We start from the raw sequence: 19,445 nt of genomic DNA on the forward strand, positions 1-19,445 counted from the left end.
ATTATCAACGCGCGCGGGGAGTCAGTAGGGCCGGGAAGGTGGCCGTGCGGGCGCTCGGCTGCCTGCGGCCGACTCGGTTCTCTCAGGCGCCGTCGCTGCGGTGACTCCAGGTAACAGCCTTCGGGTCTTCCTCTCCTCTGCGGACATGGGCAGCGGCGACTGCGCTCGCGAGACTCTGGACGATGGCGCGAGGGGGCGCGCAGGCCGCGCGGGGACCCGGTACCGGCCGCTACCGGCCGGCTCCCGCCCGGCGACCGCTCGGCTGCGGCCCGCTCGCGGCTTCGCGGAGTCGGGCGTGGGGCGGGGCGGGGCGGGCGGCGGGCGCCGCGGCCGGTCGCTCTCCCGGGGCGGGCCCGCCCGGCCCGCGCCGGCCGTTTGGTCCGGTGACACAGTTGCGCGCCGCCTTTGTGACGACCGGCCCGCGGCCCGGCGGACCCGGAGGCTGTCGGGCGCGGACTCCAGGTGGGCGTCTGGAGGCGCCGAGGCTTGTGTTGGCGGAGCCCGGAGGCCTGGGCGGCGCTCGGACCCCCCTTCCTGGACAATGGCCGTCTTCGCGAAAGGCCGCGTCTCGGGCTTCAGCTTCCAAAAGAGGAGCCGTTGCGCGGACGGCTCCGCCGCCTCTGCGGGAGCTCGTGCGGGGAGTGCGGCTCGCCGCCGCGGGCCGGGGGAGAAGGTCCCCGGGTCCCTGGGCGGAGAGATGCCCCGAGAGCTCCTCAGAGTCGCCGGCTGACTTTGGTTGCCGAACCCCCTTTCTGGGGTTGAAACCCACCCTCGCGAGCCCCGGCCTCGAGCCTAGCAGTGCCTGCCTCGAACCAAGCGTCCGCTGCCAGTTGAGCCCTGGAGTCGGCCGCACTCCTGGCAACGTACACCTCACCCTGCACTGCAGAACCGTGTCCTGGCCGTGCGGCCCGAGAGGCCCGATGCGTGGCTTCTGCTTGCTGTCGCATCCCTGCAGGGACCCTCGCACAGCCCTGCTACCCAGGCTTCTCTCGGGCTTAGCCTCTTGGTTGATCTTATACTTGCCCATTTCGTTGATCTCTGCTCACTCAGCTACCTCCAAGTGAGCCGGTCCCTGCTTTGTCAACACTCCTTTGGAGCCCTTGGCAAGTTAGTTTTTAGTGGCTTTTCTTCTGTAGCATGTGTGCATTCAGGCGTGGCCACATGCTCTGTGCCAGGAACTGTGGAGGACGGGCAGACACCCTGCTGCTTTCTGCACCCAGGGGAGTTAGCTGGTGTGTCCCTGCCACCGATGACACTGATGCCGAGGACTGTGTCCTCTTTTACATTGGCAGCACTTCTGTCGTTATTAAGAACGCCTTCTGAAAAGTACAGTTTTCTTATATATCTGATACTTGTTTTCTGAAGTAGTGTTCTTTTATTTCTTTTTGGTCTGTTCTGCGGTAAGTCTGTAGGATGTATAGTCTTTGGGGTCCTTTGTCCTCTCAAAGCAATGGTCAGATTCTTTTTTTCATTCAGCAAATATCTCAGTGTTTCAAGCATAGGTGTGGCTTTGACATGTAACTTGTAACTTGATACCTGTAAGTTCCCTATGAGACTATCTTTTTAAATGATAATGACAATGTTAAAACTGAAACGCTATAACAGCTAGCATTTATGCTATGCTTACCAGTGGTATCCTGGCGTTGGTCTTGATTTTCAGTCAGTCAGTCCTGTGTTGATTCAGTAAGTTCTCACAGCAGCCTGAACAAGTTGGGCATCCGTCTGAAGTAAACTGGACCCAACATCTGCAATTGTTTGCTGCTTTTGTCTAACAGTCATTCCAGACGTTTAGCCAATAAAGAGATGGTGATATGAGTAGAGCCAGATACAGGTAGAGTTTGTATTTCTATGTTCCTGAGGTGGTAATGTTATTACGTATGTAGAAACATGGTGTTTTGTTTACTTTTGTGTCTCTATTGCTTCTATCACAATGTTAAGTTAGTGGCTCAATAAGTGATCACACTAATACATATTGGATTTGATTCAATATTTATTGAATTTAATGCCTAAGGCATAGATTGTAGATAATGTAAACTTGAACAGAATCTTTAAAAACCTGAATTTGGCCCACCTATACTTCGTATACAGTACTTAATAAGTATTCCTGTTCAGATAAGACAGTTTGCTTAGGAATTCATTTTCTCTAGGTGTTTTGCCTCCCCCCCCAATTTTTTTTTTAAAGATTTATTTTGTTTATACAAGAACTGGGGTACAGACCAGATGCACCGGAGGGTGAGAGGATTCACCAGAGACAGAGCGGGGAACAGAACTGGCAGACTGATGAAAAACACTGCTGAGGGGAGCAGCAGGCGAAGCAGGAGAGGTCTGCTCGCCATGTGGGTTGCTCCGAGGCGGGCGGGGAGCAAACTGGCACTGCAGAGGCCGTGGACAGCTCCACAGAGCTACGCTCAACCTCCTGAGCCACCAGGGAGGCCCTGCCCCCCAAAATTTTTAATGTTGATTATGACACCTTTATTGTGAACATTATGAGAATATTTAAATCAAGCATGTAACAGAACAATTTTTGTTCCTTTGGCAATTTTGCATGCAATCACAGGACGTGGAAGGAGTAAGATTTCACCATTGTAAGGTAAAAAGAAATATGTTCCAAATGGCTTCACTGGGGTCTATTGCCTGGGGGCGGGACGCGGTGGAATGGGATGTGCTGTTTTGTTTTGCATGTAACCATGAAACTGGCCTGTGAGACTGCAGCTTACCTGTATTCTTACATTAAGCTTCAGACTTTTTCCATGAGCATCATACTTTCATGGTGTGTGTGAAGATAACCCAGAGCGTTGAGGAAGTTGCCGAGGAGAGTGTGCTGGAGATGCTCTAGGAAAAGCTGAGCGCCGAGAGCTCCACTGCAGAGAGTTGTGACTTACCAAGAAGAAAGTGAGCGCCATGGATCAGAACAACAGCCTGCCACCGTACGCTCAGGGCCTGGCCTCCCCTCAGGTAACACAGCTGGAGGATGGAATCTGCATTGTTGGGTAACAGTGTATAGGGGAAGAAAGGAGTTTGACCATCTATTCTTGATAGTGGATTTATGTTTTCCTAGGCTTCCCTTATTTTGTTGAGAACTTCTGTTAGGCTTTGGTAGACATATAGTGTTTTATTTGGGGGGATTAATGGAAGTTAAACTATGTGTCTGTCTATTAAAACATCATCTTTTTTTTTTTTTTTTTTTTTTTTTAAAGATTTATTTATTTATTTATACAAGCACTGGGTATAGTCAGAAGCATGGGAGGGTGAGAGAATTCACCAGAGCAGGGAGCAGAGCAGGCAGAAGGACCCAAGTACACTGCTGAGGGGAGCAGCGGGCGGCAGGAGAGGTCTGCGCGACATGTGGGACCCTCCTCTGGTGGCCGGGGAGCAGCCTGGGATTGAACCGGCGCTGCAGAGCCTGCGGGCAGCTTCGCAACCCAGCGCTCTACCGCTGCGCCACCAGGGAGGCCCTAAAACATCATCTTTTGATTAACACTTATGAAACTCTCCCAAGTGATGATAGGATATTTGATTATGAAGGTAACTCTCCCCAAATTGTTTTCTACTTTAATCTTTCCTTTTTATATTTAAGGTTCCAAATTACATATTTACTTTTTTTTAAAGATTTATTTATTTATGCATACAAGAACTGGGGTACAGGCCAGAGGTGCAGAGAGTGAGAGGATTCACCAGAGACAGAGTGGGGAGCAGAACAGGCAGACTGACTGAAATACACTGCTGTGGGGAGCAGCAGGCGAGACAGGAGAGGTCTGCGGTGCCATGTGGGTAGCTCCCTGGCTGGCGGGGGTTGGAACTTGTGCTGCAGAGGGTACGGACAGGTTCACAGTGCTGTGCTTAACCCCTTGCACCACCAGGGAGGCCCTACATACCTAATTCTAAAAAAATGAAAATAATCTCTGTTGGGGTATAACCTATGTACAGTAAAAGTACCGCTGTAAGTGCGTTTTCAGAGGTGTATGCACTTGTGTCAGTGGTGGAACATTTCAGTTACCTAGAAAATTCCATCTTGCCCCTTGCAGTCCTGCCCCTAGTCCCAAGCACCTGCTGATCTGCTTTCCAGCGCTAAAGAGAATTTTGCCTCATCTAGTGTGTTATACAATCAGTCATCCACTACGTGCTCTTTTTGTGTTTCTTCTCTTTGCCAAACATGTTTGTAAGTTCCTTTTGCTGCCAATGAGTTCTTCCTCATTCAGCTGCTCCACAGTCTAACACAGTCAGACTGTTGCTGACATTAGGCTTGTTTCTACCTTGGAACTCTTATGCATGAGAGTGCTGTAGATATTAGGGTTTGGGCTCTGTGTGAACAGCTTTTATTTTTCCAATTTTTAGGAGTGGGATTGCTGGGTCATATGGTGAGCGTAGGTCTGACTTTACAAAAACGACAGACTGTATTCTCGAGTTCCATAGCAACGTGAGAGTTCTCATTACTCCCGACCTGCACCGGCACTTGGGGTTTCCGTCTTTACTTTTAACCGTTCTGGTGGTTGCACAGTAATGCTTTGTGGTTTTAATTTGCAGTACTTATTGGCCATGCATTATTCATTTGTCAAATGTCCTTGTCATCATCTGTCCATCTATTAATTGGTTTATTTGTTCATCTTTTATTGAATTGTAACCCTTTATGTATTCTGGACATGAGTCTTTTCTTAGATGTTTATATTGTAGATGTTTTCTCCCAGTTTTCTGGCTTACTTTTTAATTTTCTTTTTCTTTTTCTTTTTTTTTTTTAAGATTTATTTATTTATTTATACAAGCACTGGGTACAGTCAGAAGCGTGGGAGGGTGAGAGAATTTACCAGAGCCGGAGCGGAGAGAACAGGCAGACTTGACGAAGGACACTGCTGAGGGGAGCAGTGGGCGGCAGGAGAGGTCTGCGGCCATGTGGGACCCTCTCCCGGTGGCCGGGACTTGAACTGGTGCTGCAGAGGCTGCGGGCAGCTTCGCAACCCGGCGTTCAACCACTGTGCCACCGGGGAGGCCCCACTTTTTAATTTTCTTAATGGTGTCTTTCAAGTAGTAGAAGTTTTTTTTTTTTTTTGAAATCGTTTTGTAAGTTTTTCCCGTGGTTAATATTTTTGTGTCCTGTGTAATCTTTGCCTTCCAGTGTGTTTGGGATTTCCTCCTTGTGGTTTTAGTTTTTACGTGGATGCCTGTGATCCATTTTGAGTTCATCTTTATGTATAACATAAAAGAAGACATTGCAAAACTGTTGTCTTAGTCTTTTAAGTTAATGTAACCTGAATTTTTTTCTAACCAGAATTTTTGTAGAAATAAGTGATAGATGCAGTAGAAAACTGGTGCTGTAGGACTTTAGTGTGTGTACCAATTTAACATAAATATCTTAGACATTTTAGTTTATGTTTTCTGCCAGATAAAGTGATAGAAGTGGGAAAGATTGTTTTGGGGTGGGGGGGCAGGTCTTGCACAAAGTTGAGGACTACAGAAAATTATCCTTCCACCCAGAAATGGTGGTTTTGAGAGGTTTACAGAGGCATCACAAGCTCTGCTGACTCTGTAGGCTCCTTGGTCGTGGTGTCAGGGGAAGATTGGACTGGGTCTCAGGGAAGCTTGGTTGTGATCATGGTTCATCTACTAATAAGATCTGTGGGCTTGTTCTAGTCATTAACTCCTGCTAATATCAGTTTTCCTATCTTCGCTGTGGCAAGAATAGCATCTGTTTTCCCTTTTCCAAGGGCTGCTGTGAACAATATCTGGGAAAGATTAGAAACATGGGAAGGTAAACTGATGCTGTTCTGATAGATGCATTGGGCTTGTTGATTTAAATTCCTGATGGACCTTTGTGAATAGTATTTCATAACTGTCATGATCATTGCTAGCACTTCAGTGCTTTCTGTGTGCCCATCATCCTGCTGAGTGCTTTAAGTGGGTATCTCTAGCATGACCATCCAAATTGGGACAGAGGTTTTGAGGGTGAAATGGGGCGCTACCCAGACATTAAGCTAGGGTAGTAGTTTCAGCTGGGTGCGCTGACTCTGTTGTCTCCTTTATTCTTTCTAACAACCCTAGAGTATTATTATCATACAGATAAGCCTGAAGGATTAAGCAACTTTCTCAAGCTCACATATGTAATAAGGGTCTAACACCAGCAACTTTCTCAAGCTCACATATGGGTCTAACACCAGCCCTAAGCTCTTAAACCTCCTGTGTCACAGTGAAGGAGAAGGTGATCTGCACAAGCAGGTGCATCCCTGGTGATGCCCAGTAACCCATTTGTACCTGGAAGGTACCTGTCTTTGCATATCACACCCGTGTGTCACACACCTGCGACGCACACACACTCACCTCCAGCCAGTCTAACACTGTCCCCCTGGCTTTCCACAGGGCGCCATGACTCCTGGAATCCCTATCTTTAGTCCAATGATGCCTTATGGCACGGGACTGACTCCTCAGCCTATTCAGAACACCAACAGTCTGTCCATTTTGGAGGAGCAGCAAAGACAGCAGCAGCAGCAGCAGCAACAACAGCAGCAGCAGCAGCAGCAGCAGACAGTGACGGCGGTTCAGCAGGCAACAGCCCAGCAGGCGACACAGGGGCCGTCGGGCCAGACGCCACAGCTCTTCCACTCACAGACTCTTACCACTGCCCCCTTGCCAGGCACCACTCCCCTGTACCCCTCTCCCATGACCCCCATGACCCCTATCACCCCTGCCACACCAGCCTCGGAGAGCTCTGGGATCGTGCCACAGCTGCAGTGAGTACTCTGCGTCCTGTGCTCGCCCTTGGGCCCTGGGCCTGTGATGCTGTCCTCTATGTCTGGATAGATGGTTCATTTATGGGAGCAGCACAAATGGTGCTTGTGTATCAAAGTTTGCTTTCTCATTTGCGAAAGGGAAGCAGAGCTGTCTTACTGAGCCTGTGCCCGCAGTAAAACTCTCATAACACCTTCAGAAATTTGGAAGCGTGTATGCATGCACTTGAGCCAGTGAAATCCAGTAGATTTCATTGTCATTAAGGACATTTCCCTGTAAGGACATGTCCCTTGATTTGCTACGTCAAGCCTTACATAGTTGGGAAGATTGTTCAGTCACAGAATCCGTGCAGTTCGTTTGTGGTCTTTGTCTTTCCTCATTGGTTATTATGAAGGATGCATGTAAATCTTTAAAGCACTGTGTTTATCTCATAAGCTCAGGATGGCTGTGCTTGCCCTGAATGGACTTTTCTAGCTAAATGAAGTGAATTCTCTAAGTAATAAGTTGGAGGGGGGCAGGAAAAATTTCTCCTTTAAACACATAAAAAAATATTATCTCTGTCAAGGAGAAATATATAGCTTTTGCTTTTAGGTTAACACTCACTTGAAGGCTTATTTGTAATGGTTCCACTGCCACTTTCCCTGTAAGCTATCTCTGATCATTTCTAGAACTAAGTAATGTGTATCCACAGGTCCTGAATGCTCCCCCAAGACCTTCGTCTTGCTTTGGGTGTTTGTTTGATCTGACACAAATTTAGAAACAAAATAATTTAATGTTAATGGTTTTAGAGAGATTGCACTTGTTAGTTCACCTTTACCAGGACCATTCCCCACTGTCTTCTACCCTTGCCTGGCTTCTCTGGGCATTTAAGGTTATCCCTCTGGTTTAAATCTCTTATAACCGGTCCAGGTAGCTGTTTGTCTCTCGCCAGCACCTATAGTCCTGTTACTCCGTGAAGATGTCAGTCAGCAGTCACTCATTTTCCACTGTCAGTTACTGAGAGCCCTGCTGGGTGAGAAGTCAGTGGCCTCAAAATCTTACAGGCTTATGAAGAACTAAGGTAAATAAGAAAAATACATTAAATAAATTTAAAGAGGATTCTGGGAAGATGGCAGAGTAGGAAGCACCGGAAGTCTATCTCCCCTGACAGCAATTGCTCTGTGAAGTCTCTCTGATGTAACTATTCTGGAACTGGAGTCTGCTGAAAACTTGTAACTACCAGAGGAAAGGCTTGAATGGTAAATAGCTGTCCATCTTAGTCCATGTCAGCTCTTAGCACAGCAGTGGTGGCCCAGCTCCCAACCATGGCAGTCAGCTGTGCCTGTCTTCCTGGAGTAGCCGCCACACGGATTGTGGAAGCCAGGGGGTGAGGGAGGACCCTGTCCTCCAAGTATCAGGATCTCTGCTCTGGTCACAGATTGCTGCTTCTCGTCACAAGAGCAGACGCAGAGGAAGGCGGCCATTATTGAAAGCCCCTTTGGCTGAAATGACTTTCCAAGAATTTAAAAAGTTGGTGCCCTGTTTTTTCCCCTGCCCCCTCCTTTTTTCTTTTTCCCCTTTTGGGAGCCAGACATTAAAGACATTCAAAACAAGTACATATATGAGGGAAAAGTATCAGTGGAAATGACTGAAAGATAAGAGAAGTTGAATTCACACCTGAATTGCCATGTTAGTCCATGGGACAGAGATAGCCTACAACCACTGAAACAAACCAACAAAAACCTTAGAGAAGGGGGAGAATCTGATTTCTGGAGGTAGAGCATTATTAGATTCAAATGTCCAATGGCCAAAAAAAATACAAGGTGTACAGGAAAACAGAATAAAGATTTGCATTTGCTGCATGTAAATTTTCATTAAGTTGTTTTTCACTATGTGTTCTTTCTTCTGTAAGTTCATAAAGTGGTATCAGAATACTGAAAAATGAAAAGACCATCTGAGCAGATACTAAATTAAAAATGTCTTTTTCTTGATTTATTAAGGATTAATTGGAAGAAAAGCAGGTTTCCTTTGTCAAAGATACTGCATTCTTGTTCTTTTAAAACATACTTATTTTGAGAGAACCGAGAAAGTCATGCCTGCCTGTTCTCTTGATAGTGCCTTGGGGTCTGGTGCTCTCAGCTCTTTGAGCCAGTGCACATGAGAGGCTAAGGCTCTGGAGAGAGACAAGCCCAAGCCCTGACTTCCCCATGCAGGCGCCAAATGTACCCCGAGCAAACCCCCCCCCACCCCCCACCCCCTGTTGAAGCCTCAGCTTCATCTGAAAACAGGGTAATGGTGCTATCACTTCCTAGTATATTGTGGCTATCAAGTCAGCTGTCTGTATAATGTTCATTGTGGCATGTGCTACTTATTAATAAAAGTCAGCATTTTTTCCTCTAATTTAAAAATTAGTTTGTTAAACTTAGTTCTAATGAAAGGGTCACATTTCTAGGTAAGCATCTAACACCTCATCCTGTAAAAGTTAAGTCAATAATCATGTTTTCTTTTTATATTTCTTGCAGAAATATTGTATCCACGGTGAACCTTGGTTGTAAACTTGACCTAAAGACCATTGCGCTTCGAGCCCGAAATGCTGAATATAACCCCAAGGTCAGAACAGCTTTAATGTCTTTGCCATATATAATTACAGTCCCCGTATCAGGAAGTTTTGTGTCCTGTTTGTTTGTTGATACCAACAAAATGAGGATTTAAAGCTAAATGTGTATCATTTCTGACTGACTACCACCTAAAGAATCTAGGAACTCAGCCATCTCTAAGATAAACTACATTTTTGGAGACCATGTAAAGCCAGAGAACAGAATATATAGTGTTTTGAAAACTACGTGAAATAGAATGACATACTGCCCGGACTCTACCTCAGAATCATCCAGTGGGAGACCTGGGAAAGGAGCGTATGGATCAGACAGTTGTCCAGGAGCGTATCAGTGCAGGGAAGTTTATTGTCGTCTTCTACCTTGTATAACTTAAATTTTTCTTTATGTAAAAAGATCGGAGAGTGGGAATGAAACTGTTTTGGGTTTGAGTAGCAGCTTGAGTACACGTTAAGAGTTTATCCCTGCAGGAGTGGGAAAGGAACTTTTTTTTCAGGGTAGTAAAACGTTACCTTCAAAGAGGAGTAGACATTCGGAGAGGCCCACTGAGAAACGGGCCCCTGCGCGCAGATGTCAGGTTGGGGCGCTCCAGGCCGGACCCTGGAAAGACAGAGTGACTCAGTAATCAGACACAGGCCGTTGCTTATGGCAACTTCCCTGCGCACCATGAAGCCAGCAGCACATTGGCTTCCTCTCATCAAAGGAAAGTCGGTGTAGGGTAAGGAAAGGAAAGGAAAGGAAAGGCAGGAACCGTGGGAATGGCTGAATTCCCTGCCAGCGGCCTTTGTTTGGGGATGTCCCTGTGAGCCCTTGTGGAGGGGCTGTTCTCTGGGTAATGTCTTGGAGTCTGGTGCTCTCAGCTCACTTCCTGTACCTCTCCCAGTGCCGCCTCAGGTCAGCCGGGCCCGTTGGCCTCTGAGGGCGTCGCTCTTCTCTCATGTCCTGGGTGGGTGGCCCGGGTTAGGGCAGAGCAGCACCTCAGCGCTTGGTGTTAGCAAGGAGGGGGACAGTGAGGATCCGCTGAATCTCATAAGAAACACAAGCTCACTTGACACCCAGTTTCTTAGTTTGCTTAAGCCTCACTAGGGGAATCAACTCTCAGAGTCAGCTTGGCCAGTTTTAGGAACCGACTTTTTTCAGTTGATTGTTCTGCCCACCCTCCTCCCTTTAAACTATTTATCCATGTGTTTAAAAATGTCTAAGCAATTGTACAGGTGCTGGGTAACTGGCCAAAAAGGAGCTGAGAACAGCTTTATTATCTGGACTTTATTTAACCAGTGAATGGATGGAAGTTTGCTGGATGAGCGGTTTCATTTGTTTTTTTTGAGGCACAGCCCAGGTCACATGAGTTAGTCCAGGCATTAGCCAGGGTGGGAGTCAATCTAAAGAGACAACCAGACGCTTGCGCCTCTTATAATCCACGTGTATGTCAGGGTCTTAGTCAGATGTGTCACTGAGGTTTCTGTGTCAAACACTGGGGGAGTCAGACAGCCGGTTTGCCGTGGAGTAAGCACAGAGGACTAGTGTGGGCGAGAAGGGGCAGCGGGTGTTCAAGCTAGGTCTGATTAGAAGTCTTGGAAATCTCAGCTCTGGAGGCCTTGCAGGCAGAACCCGCTCCAGCAGATTCTGGTACAGCCTGTGGGGTCCGGAGTTGCGGCCTAGCCCTAACCCTAACCCTTCCTTGCAGGGGGATCAAGGCGAGTGTGTCTCCAGGGCGGTCCACTGGCCCCCGGGACACCAGAGAACTGTGCTCACGTGCTCCTTTGAGTTTAGAAGAAGAATCTAAGGAAGAAAAAGATTAGTCAGAACTATTGTTTTTTTTTTCTTATCATTTAAAGCAATTTACCTTTGACTTTAAAAAATACATCAGCACATTAAATATGAAAATGTGTATCTTTGTTAAATTTAATACATCAGCACATTAAATATGAAAATGTGTATCTTTGTTAAATTTATGATGATAAACTGTAGCAAATCCTTAATAAGGAAATAACTAATATAATCATATTAACAATTACACTTGGTATGTTGGCTCCACTAATTCTGCTACCTACAATCCAGACATAAGGAGAAATAGAAAGTCAGTCTCAGGAAGTGCCGCGCTGGCTGTCCATCAGGTGGACGGGCCGCTGGTGGTGGCTGTCTTGAATTGGAGCAATGAAAATGTATATCGAAATCATCCTTTCATTGATTAAGTGGATGGTCACTACATGGCATGCAAAAATGAGAACCAATGGTAAATGGAAACTATTTAATAACTGGTGTTTTTATCTTAGGACATTATCTAAGCATTAAAAAACATGTATGATTGTCTAAGATTTTAGGTAAGGTCTAGAAGTCACCCTTTAACAGTCTGAATGATGCATAGCTTTGCAATTAGTCTTTGATCTATCATAACTTAATTGCACGGTTTTGTAGTCTTTAATGAAATATTCATTATTTGACACTGGTAGGACCAGCAGAGGGAATTTAGGAGCACAAAATAATTGGGCTTTTCCTGAGACTTGTGTAAAATCAGAGCAAACACACAGAACAAATTTTAAATTCTTAAAGCAATCTAGTTTGTCAGTGAGTCATCTCAGTTAGAAATATTGTTTGAATTTTTCTTAGGTAATTAAAATCCGATATTAAAATTATTTTGAAAGTAATATTTGGCTTTTTATCATGCTATCTAGTAACTGAGGTCATTAATTCAACCTACAGTCTAAATCCTTTTCACTTGAGTTACAATTTTAGCAAGAAAAGCATGTTTAAAGCATAATCAGTAGAAATTAAAAAAAAAAACTTTTCTTTACATTTATATAAGTGATCATAAAATAATACTTTCTAAAAGCCGGTTGGAAGCAGGAGCTTACTTTACTGTGTACTGATCAGCTTGTGATCGAATTTATTGATTCCTTTTTATTAGTTTATTTGTCCCCCAAATCATTAATAAGACAAAATTTTTAGTTATAGCGCGCATCACGTTAAGCAGCACAGCATGCCCGAGCTAGGAAGGGCGATGCTGGCGCTGCGTGAGGCTGTAGCTGCGAGGCATCTAGCAGACACACCGGGTTCGCCGCACGCACACATCAGCCCCGGCACTCAGTCTGCGCCTGCTGCGTGGCGGGAGGGCCCTGCGGGTGGGACCGGGCTTCGGTAGCCCTGCGAGCCACGCCCTTAGCTGTGAGCTCTTGGGCGGCTGCTCGTCCTCTGGACCGGAGTGGGCCGGCCGCGCGGCCTGGTTAACGCTGCCTCTCCTTTCAGCGGTTTGCTGCTGTGATCATGAGAATCAGGGAGCCGCGCACCACGGCGCTCATCTTCAGCTCGGGGAAGATGGTGTGCACCGGCGCCAAGAGGTGGGTTGCGGGAGTTCAGCCCCTGGCCTGTGAGCTCCCAGAGGAGGTGCGTCTCGCGGTCTCAGGGACTAGTCTAGCGCTTGAATAACATGGTGTGTGGTCGCTGCGGCCACCAGTGCTTGGTTACATTTTCTTAAAACCAGGTGAGTCTGGACATACCTACCACGTTTTTTCCATACAGTTCAGTTGCATTTTCTGTGCACTTGATTATATGTGACGTCAAGACTTACTGAGCATTCCTTTATGTAAACAAATTATTATGTAAACAAATCGAATTTATAACACAGATTCATCCCCGAGGTAAATAAAAGATTGTTCAGGAATCAAGTGTCAGTGGGTGCTGGCATGGCACACCTGGCATGGGACGTTCCAGTGTGCATGGACACGGATGCCACCACCCTGCAAGACAGTAGCTGTGGCCAAGTGCCCCTCTGCCAGGCTGTCTGGCTTCATTAGACCCAAGTAAATGAGCTAAACTCCCACTTGGGTATGTGTGCGTAGAGGCAGGGCTATGGGTGCTGTTGCTTATTCTGAGCTTTTTCTTTTCATTTACTTATGTTTTTCATGATTATTTTTCTGTTGAAGAGCTGGGGTGTAGGCCAGAGGTACAGGGTGGGGTGTGTGTGTGTGTGTGTGTGTGTGAGAGGACTCCCCAGAGACAGAGTGGGGAACAGAACAGGCGGATCTGCTGAGGGGAGCACCATGGAGCCAGGAGAGGTCTGTTGTGCCGTTTGGGTAGCTCCCTAGCCGGGGATGGACTCAGGCTGTGGTGGTGACAGCCTAAGACTGACCCCCGAGCCACAGGGAGGCCCTCTTTTTATTAAAGACAGTTCTCAAGGTATTTTTTAATTTCTGCTTTGATTTCCTCTTTCATCCAATTGTTATTAAGCAGCATGTGGATGAGCCTCCATGTGTCCATATCTATCCTTATAGTCAGTGTCTCGTTTTATTGGCACAGAGGTGGTTCTGGGTGTTGTTTCAGTCTTTGTGGCTTTATCAACTTGGGTCCTAAGATCAGATCTGTTCTTGAAGGTGCTCCGTGTGCACTTGAGAAGCGTGTGTGGCAGTGTTGGGGGGAATGTTGGCACCTATGGGCCCCCTTGTAGAGCGTCGTTTCCATACGTATGTCCTGTTTCAGTCTGTCCACTGTTGTGAGAGGGCTACTAAGGGCCCCTGGTCTCGCTGTGGTGTTACCACCTCTTTAAATTCTGTTACTGTCTTCTGTTTCTCCGTGATCTGGTGCAGACATATTTATGGGTGTTCTTTCTTCTCGCTGACACGATGTCCTCTCTCGCCGCCTCTCTTCAGGCTGTTGTTTGGATGTAAGTATAGCTGTTCCTGACTCGTTTGCTGCCATTTGCTCGCCTTCCAGCCCATAACTCTTAAGTCCGTGCTTGTTTCTGTTGGTGAGTTTCTTGTAAACAGCAGAAGGTTGGATTTTGTTTTGAAATCCATTCACCACTCAGCCACTCTACACCTTTTCATTGCAAAGTTCAGGCCATTTACAGTTTAGGTGGTTATTGAGACATAAATACTCATTGTCCATTTTGTCATGTATTTTTTGAGGGCTTCCTGTCATGTTCCAGTTCCATTGTCTTCCATGTTACCTCTGTGGTTTTTTGTTTGAGGTTCGACTGAGGTTAGTACATGAGGGCTATTGAGCGACCCATTGGGCAGGCTGGTCTCGGGCTGGTTCTGACGGGCCTTGCGCTCACTCCCCACCTCCTCCTCCTCCACGTTGAGTGATTTAGGTGTCTTTGGCCTTGATACCCATTTTCTCATTTTATGATAATCCCTTTGGGATTTCTTTCACGTGCCGCTTGGTGTTAAGTTCCTTTAGTTTTTCTTTTTCTGTAGAACTCCTTTCTCTTCTGTCTTGTTAATCCTACTGGCTAAAGGATTCTGGGATGGAAGGCTTTTCCTTTAAGTACCTGGGATAGCTCTTTCCAGTCCCTTCATGCTTGTCCTATTTCTGTTCCGCTTCTGCGCGCAGTCTGACGAGGGTTTCCTTACAGGTGCCCCTTTCTTTTCTTGGTGTTCGTGGCATCTTGCCCTGTCATCGGTTCCCCAGAGCTTTGCTACTGTGTGTCTCCTTGTGTGCCTGTCTGGATTTATTTTGCTTGGGACTCTCTGGGCCTCACTCGGATCACAACTTCTGGCTCATTTCCCAGATTGAGATGGTTTTCAGTGATTCGTTTTGTTGTTGTTGTTGTTGTTTTTAAAGATTTACCTAGGGCCTCCCCTGGTGGCGTAGGCAGTTGAGCGTCGCACTGTGAAGCTGTCCACAGCCTCTGCAGCGCCAGTTCGATCCCAGCCAGCGAGGGTCCCACATGGCGCGGCAGACCTCTCCTGCCTGAGTTGTCCTAGGGAGCTCTTACGCTGTTTTTGCCTTTTAAATTACTGTTACTCTTTTTTCTCTACCTGGTTCATTGTTGTGTTCTCCTGCATTGTTTTCTCAGTCTAGTTAATTCACTCCATGTCTGCTGTGGAGGCCCTCAATCTATTTTTTAAATCAGCCAGAGTCTCTCTTAGCTCTATTATTTCTTTTTGCAACTGCCTCATATTTTCCTTCTCTCTGTTTTGTTGTTGCTTGATGCCCACTGTGTTTCACGCGTCCGTTGCTGTTGCCGGGCTGCTGCCCGGGTCCCTCGGCTCTGGCATTGTGTCCTCCTGTCTCCTCATTTTCAGTTTGTTAACGGATTTCATTCTTTTTCCTTTTGTGCTCTCCCAATGAAGCTCTTTCCAAAACAAGACCCTCGGGTCAAGTATGTCTGTGGGCTTGGTCCGCTGCACCTTTCTTCCTCCACCAACATTAAACCCCGAGGTGAGACGAGAGGGAGCAGGACGGCCCTCCGTGGCGTGAGCCCTTTGCTCATTTCGGAGGCCAGTGTGGAAGAGGACACACAAGAACTTTTTCTTGGAACTGGGTTTTGATGAGAGGTGCCTGCAGTAGGTAAAAAGAGGGAGGTCAGTGGCCTCCAAGGGGTCACCTCCAGCAGACTCAGGGAGCTGAACTGCCAGGGGGTTGCTGGAGCTGTGTGGTGGGGTCCACAGTGACCCCCGGGGCCAACTCCTGGTGTGGGTGGTGCCTCCGGTCTTGTGCCCACGCCCGCTCCAGACTTTTGAAGCACGTGCTGCAGGATTGGGCTCCAGCTGACATGGGGGTCTGCTCCCATTGTAGACAGCAGCTCAAGGTCTTGTTGCGCAGGGGTTTCTTTGTGAGAGTAGCAGGTGCTTTGGACACCTTGGTCCGGGTCAGTAACCTCTCCTGTGGGGAGGTCAAGGTGCTCTGGCCTGCTTTGGCCCCAGGTGTTCTGTTCTAAGCCTCAGACTCAAGCCACGGCCCTCATGCTGCGCTCGCCTGTGCCCCTCCCACCAGCACTGCACCCTCACCCTGGTGCCTGTTCACGGCCCCCACCCAGAGCAGTGCTGGGTCTCGGCCTCCGGCTGGTGCAGCAGGTTCTCCGCACCACAGACTTGTCTGTCTCGCATCGGGGGCCATCTGACGCCTGCAACCGTCTGGGCTCTTTGGTTTTGTTTTAAGGCAGTCATGGTGTGGCCGGAGTATCGCGCCTGGCTTCGGCTGTCTGTGGGCTCCCTGTTGGGCCTGGCGAGGGCTGTTTCATCCATCCAGCAGCCCCCGCCTGGCCTGCCTGGGAGGGCGCCCTGCTCGGGTCGAAAGCTGGACACTCTGTGGTGCCGCTGATGCTTCCACAGCAAGGGCGTGAGCTGTGTGTCCCTGTGTTCCAGTGCTCAGGCAACAGCATTCGTGGCTGATTTTTACATAAGTAATTTGAATGGTAATTTTTCAGTTTTTTCCCACCACCATCCCTTACACCCTCTGGCCCTTCCTGGCCCCCCGCTTCCCCCCAGTCTCAGAGCCATCTTCGTCTGTTGATGACCACTGGGTCTCGGGCATTTGACTTGCCTTAGCGTACGACCCACCCCCACGGTAGGTGGCAGTGGTTGTCTTTCCTGGCAGCTGAGAGGGGCTCGGGCATGGCAGACGGGCTGCCTCCTGCCCTGCGTTGTCAGCCGCGCTGCGGGAAGTCACTCCTCATGCAGGGAAGGACAGTGGTGGGGCGCGCTCTGGCTCTTGGGCGTCGACTTTTCCTCAGGCGGCCCAGGCGTCTGTCCCCAGGGGCAGCTCTTCCCTAGGGGTCCTCCAGTTTTGCTTGGGCTCCCTGTGTAGAACGTTGAAAGCTTTAGTCTCCCCAGGACCCAGCTTTCGTGCCTTTCCTGCATGGGGTTTCGTGCAGTGTAAGGCCCTCGCTGTCTGGAGCATTTGTGGATAGACGAGTCACTTTGTCAAGAGAAGAAAACACAAATTTACTTTTCTCCCAAAAAAAAAAAAAGCACCATGCGCACGTGTCAGCCCGTGGCCTGGCCCTGCCCTGGCCTGCGGCCTGTACTTTTCCCATAAGCTCTGTGTTGTTCATCATGACTTTATCCAACAAATGGGTTGCAGGAAAGGATATAAACAGGACAGAATTCTTGTCAGTATTTTCCTATTAAAATGAAGCTTGTGGGGCCTCCCTGGTGGCGCAGGCAGTTGAGCGCCGCTCTGAGGCTGTCCACGGTCTCTGCAGCGCGGTTTCGATCCCAGCCGGCTGGTGAGGGTCCCACATGGCACGGCAGACCTCTCCTGTCTCGCCCGCTGCTCCCCTCAGCAGTGTATTTCGTTGGTCTGCCTATTCTGTTCCTGCTCTGTCTCTGGTGAATCCTCTCACCCTTCCCCGCATCTGGCCTGTACCCCGGTTCTTGTATAAAATAAATAAATCTTTAAAAAAAAAAAAAGAAAATTAAGCTTGTGGGCCTCCCTGGTGGCATAGCAGGTTGAGCACAGGGCTGTGAAGCTGTCCGCAGCTTTTGCAGCGTGGGTTCGATTCCCGGCCAGCCAGGGAGATCCCCACATGGCACGGCAGACCTCTCCTGTCTCCCCGCTGCTCCCCTCAGCTGTGTTTTTGGTCAGTCTGCCTGTTCTGTTCCCCGCTCTGTCTCTGGTGAATCCTCTCAGTCCCCACACCTCTGGCCTCTACCCCAGCTCTTGTATAAAAAAAAAAAAAAAAAAAGAGTTAAAAAAAAAAATGAAGCTTGTTAGTTTTCTTCTCAGAAATTTGTGGGCTAAAATACACGGTATTGGGGCCTCCCTGGTGGCACAGGGGTTAAGTGCAGCGCTGTGAAGCTATCTGCAGCCTCTGCAGAACAAGTTCAATCCCCGGCCAGGGAGCTGACCCACATGGCGCCACAGACCTCTCCTGTCTCCCGGCTGCTCCCCTCAGGAGTGTATTTCAGTAGATCCGCCTGTTCTGTTCCCCACTCTGTATCTGAGGAATCCTCTGACCACCTGCGCTTATGGTCTACACTAATTCTTCTACAAACTATTTTTTTTTTAAAAGAATGTTCCCAATTTAGGCTTTTTATAGGTGATTCATCAAAATAATTGCTTTAGCTGGCTTTGTGTATCGATATCTCACTTTTTCCTTCCCTAGTGAGGAACAGTCTAGACTAGCAGCAAGAAAATATGCCAGAGTTGTACAGAAGTTGGGTTTCCCAGCCAAGTTCTTGGACTTCAAGATCCAGAACATGGTGGGAAGCTGTGACGTGAAGTTCCCGATAAGGCTGGAAGGCCTCGTGCTCACCCACCAGCAGTTCAGCAGGTGAGTCTCGGCACGGTCTGTTCAGTACTGTCTGTGATCCAACAGCAGAATATTCCGTGGGTAGGAACAGGCGATGTGGTGATCAGTGTGGTCATTAAGTTTCTTCCTCATGTCTCTGGTGATACCTGTTCTTACCTGCCTCCCGCTTCCCATTTCCCTGGGTGACCTCCAGAACTCCCCTAGCTGCGATGACTTTGGCTCTCCTGTCGGAGGCCAGTGCACACATCCTCAGCCACTCATGTCCGTTACTCCCCTTGCTGGACTGTCCTCATGGCCGAGGAGTGCTGCCTTTGCGGACGGACCACGGGTCTGACTGTTGGGACTTCCTCCCACCTGCTTTCCCTGCTGCTTCCTGGTGGAGCAGGACAGCCCCTGCTCACCTCTGCAGCCCCTGCGTTCTGTCCCCTGGATGCCACTACCTTGCTCGGGGCCTGCTGCACACCTCCTTGCACCTGGGACAGTCTCCTTTCACCTCCCCTGGGAACGCCCACTCCCACTTCAGACACCCCCAGGTCTCTTCCATAGAAGCTAGCCTGAATTCCCCACTGGGTTCGACACATACGCCCTGGTTTAATTTCAGAACTAACAAAAAGGAGGCTGCTACACTTTGGATAAGACTCACGACGCACCCAGTCTGCAGTCAGGGGCATTCTTCAGCGAGCGTCTCTTCCATCGCTCTGGTTATGGCCCCTGACCATAGTTAACATTTCAGCTTCAGGAGATGAGCTGGGAATGATTTTAAAAATTGACGCACCTAAATTTGTCCAAAATGAAAATTGATCAGAGAAACTGCACAATGTCAGTAAAAATCTCTTTCTTATGCCAGAAAACGCATTTGGTAGGAATGGGCTGGCAGGCCCTCGAGTGCTCTGTGTCAGCGCACGGGGCCTGTGGTGCCGCTTGGGCAGCTGGCTTCGCTCACCGGCCAGTTTGTGCCTTGGCCTCCCTGGTCCAAGCTCTCATTTTGTGTAAAAGCACAGACACAACTCTTCGTTTCTGAACCATTTTTGTCTTTTTCCTTCTAGTTATGAACCCGAGTTATTTCCTGGTTTAATCTATCGAATGATCAAACCCAGAATTGTTCTCCTTATTTTTGTTTCTGGAAAAGTTGTATTAACAGGTAAGTCAAGGGGCCTCCC

General features: G+C 48.3%; 2 protein-coding genes across 4 annotated transcripts in view; one reads left to right on the top strand and one right to left on the bottom strand.

Annotated features, from left to right (window-relative positions):
* Window positions 1–19,445, top strand: part of TBP (TATA-box binding protein) — a 22,407-nt gene continuing 2,962 nt past the window's right edge. The window contains exons 1-8 of one of the 3 annotated variants that reach the window (XM_037520727.2): window positions 1–110; window positions 2,558–2,590; window positions 2,736–2,955; window positions 6,349–6,719; window positions 9,219–9,306; window positions 12,555–12,646; window positions 18,139–18,306; window positions 19,332–19,426. In XM_037520727.2, the coding sequence (XP_037376624.1) occupies window positions 2,902–2,955; window positions 6,349–6,719; window positions 9,219–9,306; window positions 12,555–12,646; window positions 18,139–18,306; window positions 19,332–19,426 (868 nt within the window). In that variant the 5' untranslated portion in view covers window positions 1–110; window positions 2,558–2,590; window positions 2,736–2,901. Of the gene's footprint in view, window positions 111–403; window positions 463–2,557; window positions 2,591–2,735; window positions 2,956–6,348; window positions 6,720–9,218; window positions 9,307–12,554; window positions 12,647–18,138; window positions 18,307–19,331; window positions 19,427–19,445 lie in introns of those variants that run through there. The other 2 variants (XM_037520728.2, XM_037520729.2) reach the window with 2 other exon arrangements.
* The window catches only part of PDCD2 (programmed cell death 2), a 19,141-nt gene continuing 10,236 nt past the window's right edge, over window positions 10,541–19,445 (bottom strand). The window contains exon 7 of the transcript XR_008552842.1: window positions 10,541–11,090. The gene's annotated coding sequence lies outside the window, so the exon portion shown is untranslated. The remainder of the gene's footprint in view (window positions 11,091–19,445) is intronic.

The sequence above is a fragment of the Talpa occidentalis genome, unplaced genomic scaffold, assembly GCF_014898055.3.
Source record: "Talpa occidentalis isolate TD23 unplaced genomic scaffold, MPIMG_talOcc4v2.1 talOcc4.2, whole genome shotgun sequence".
Taxonomy (NCBI): domain Eukaryota; kingdom Metazoa; phylum Chordata; class Mammalia; order Eulipotyphla; family Talpidae; genus Talpa; species Talpa occidentalis.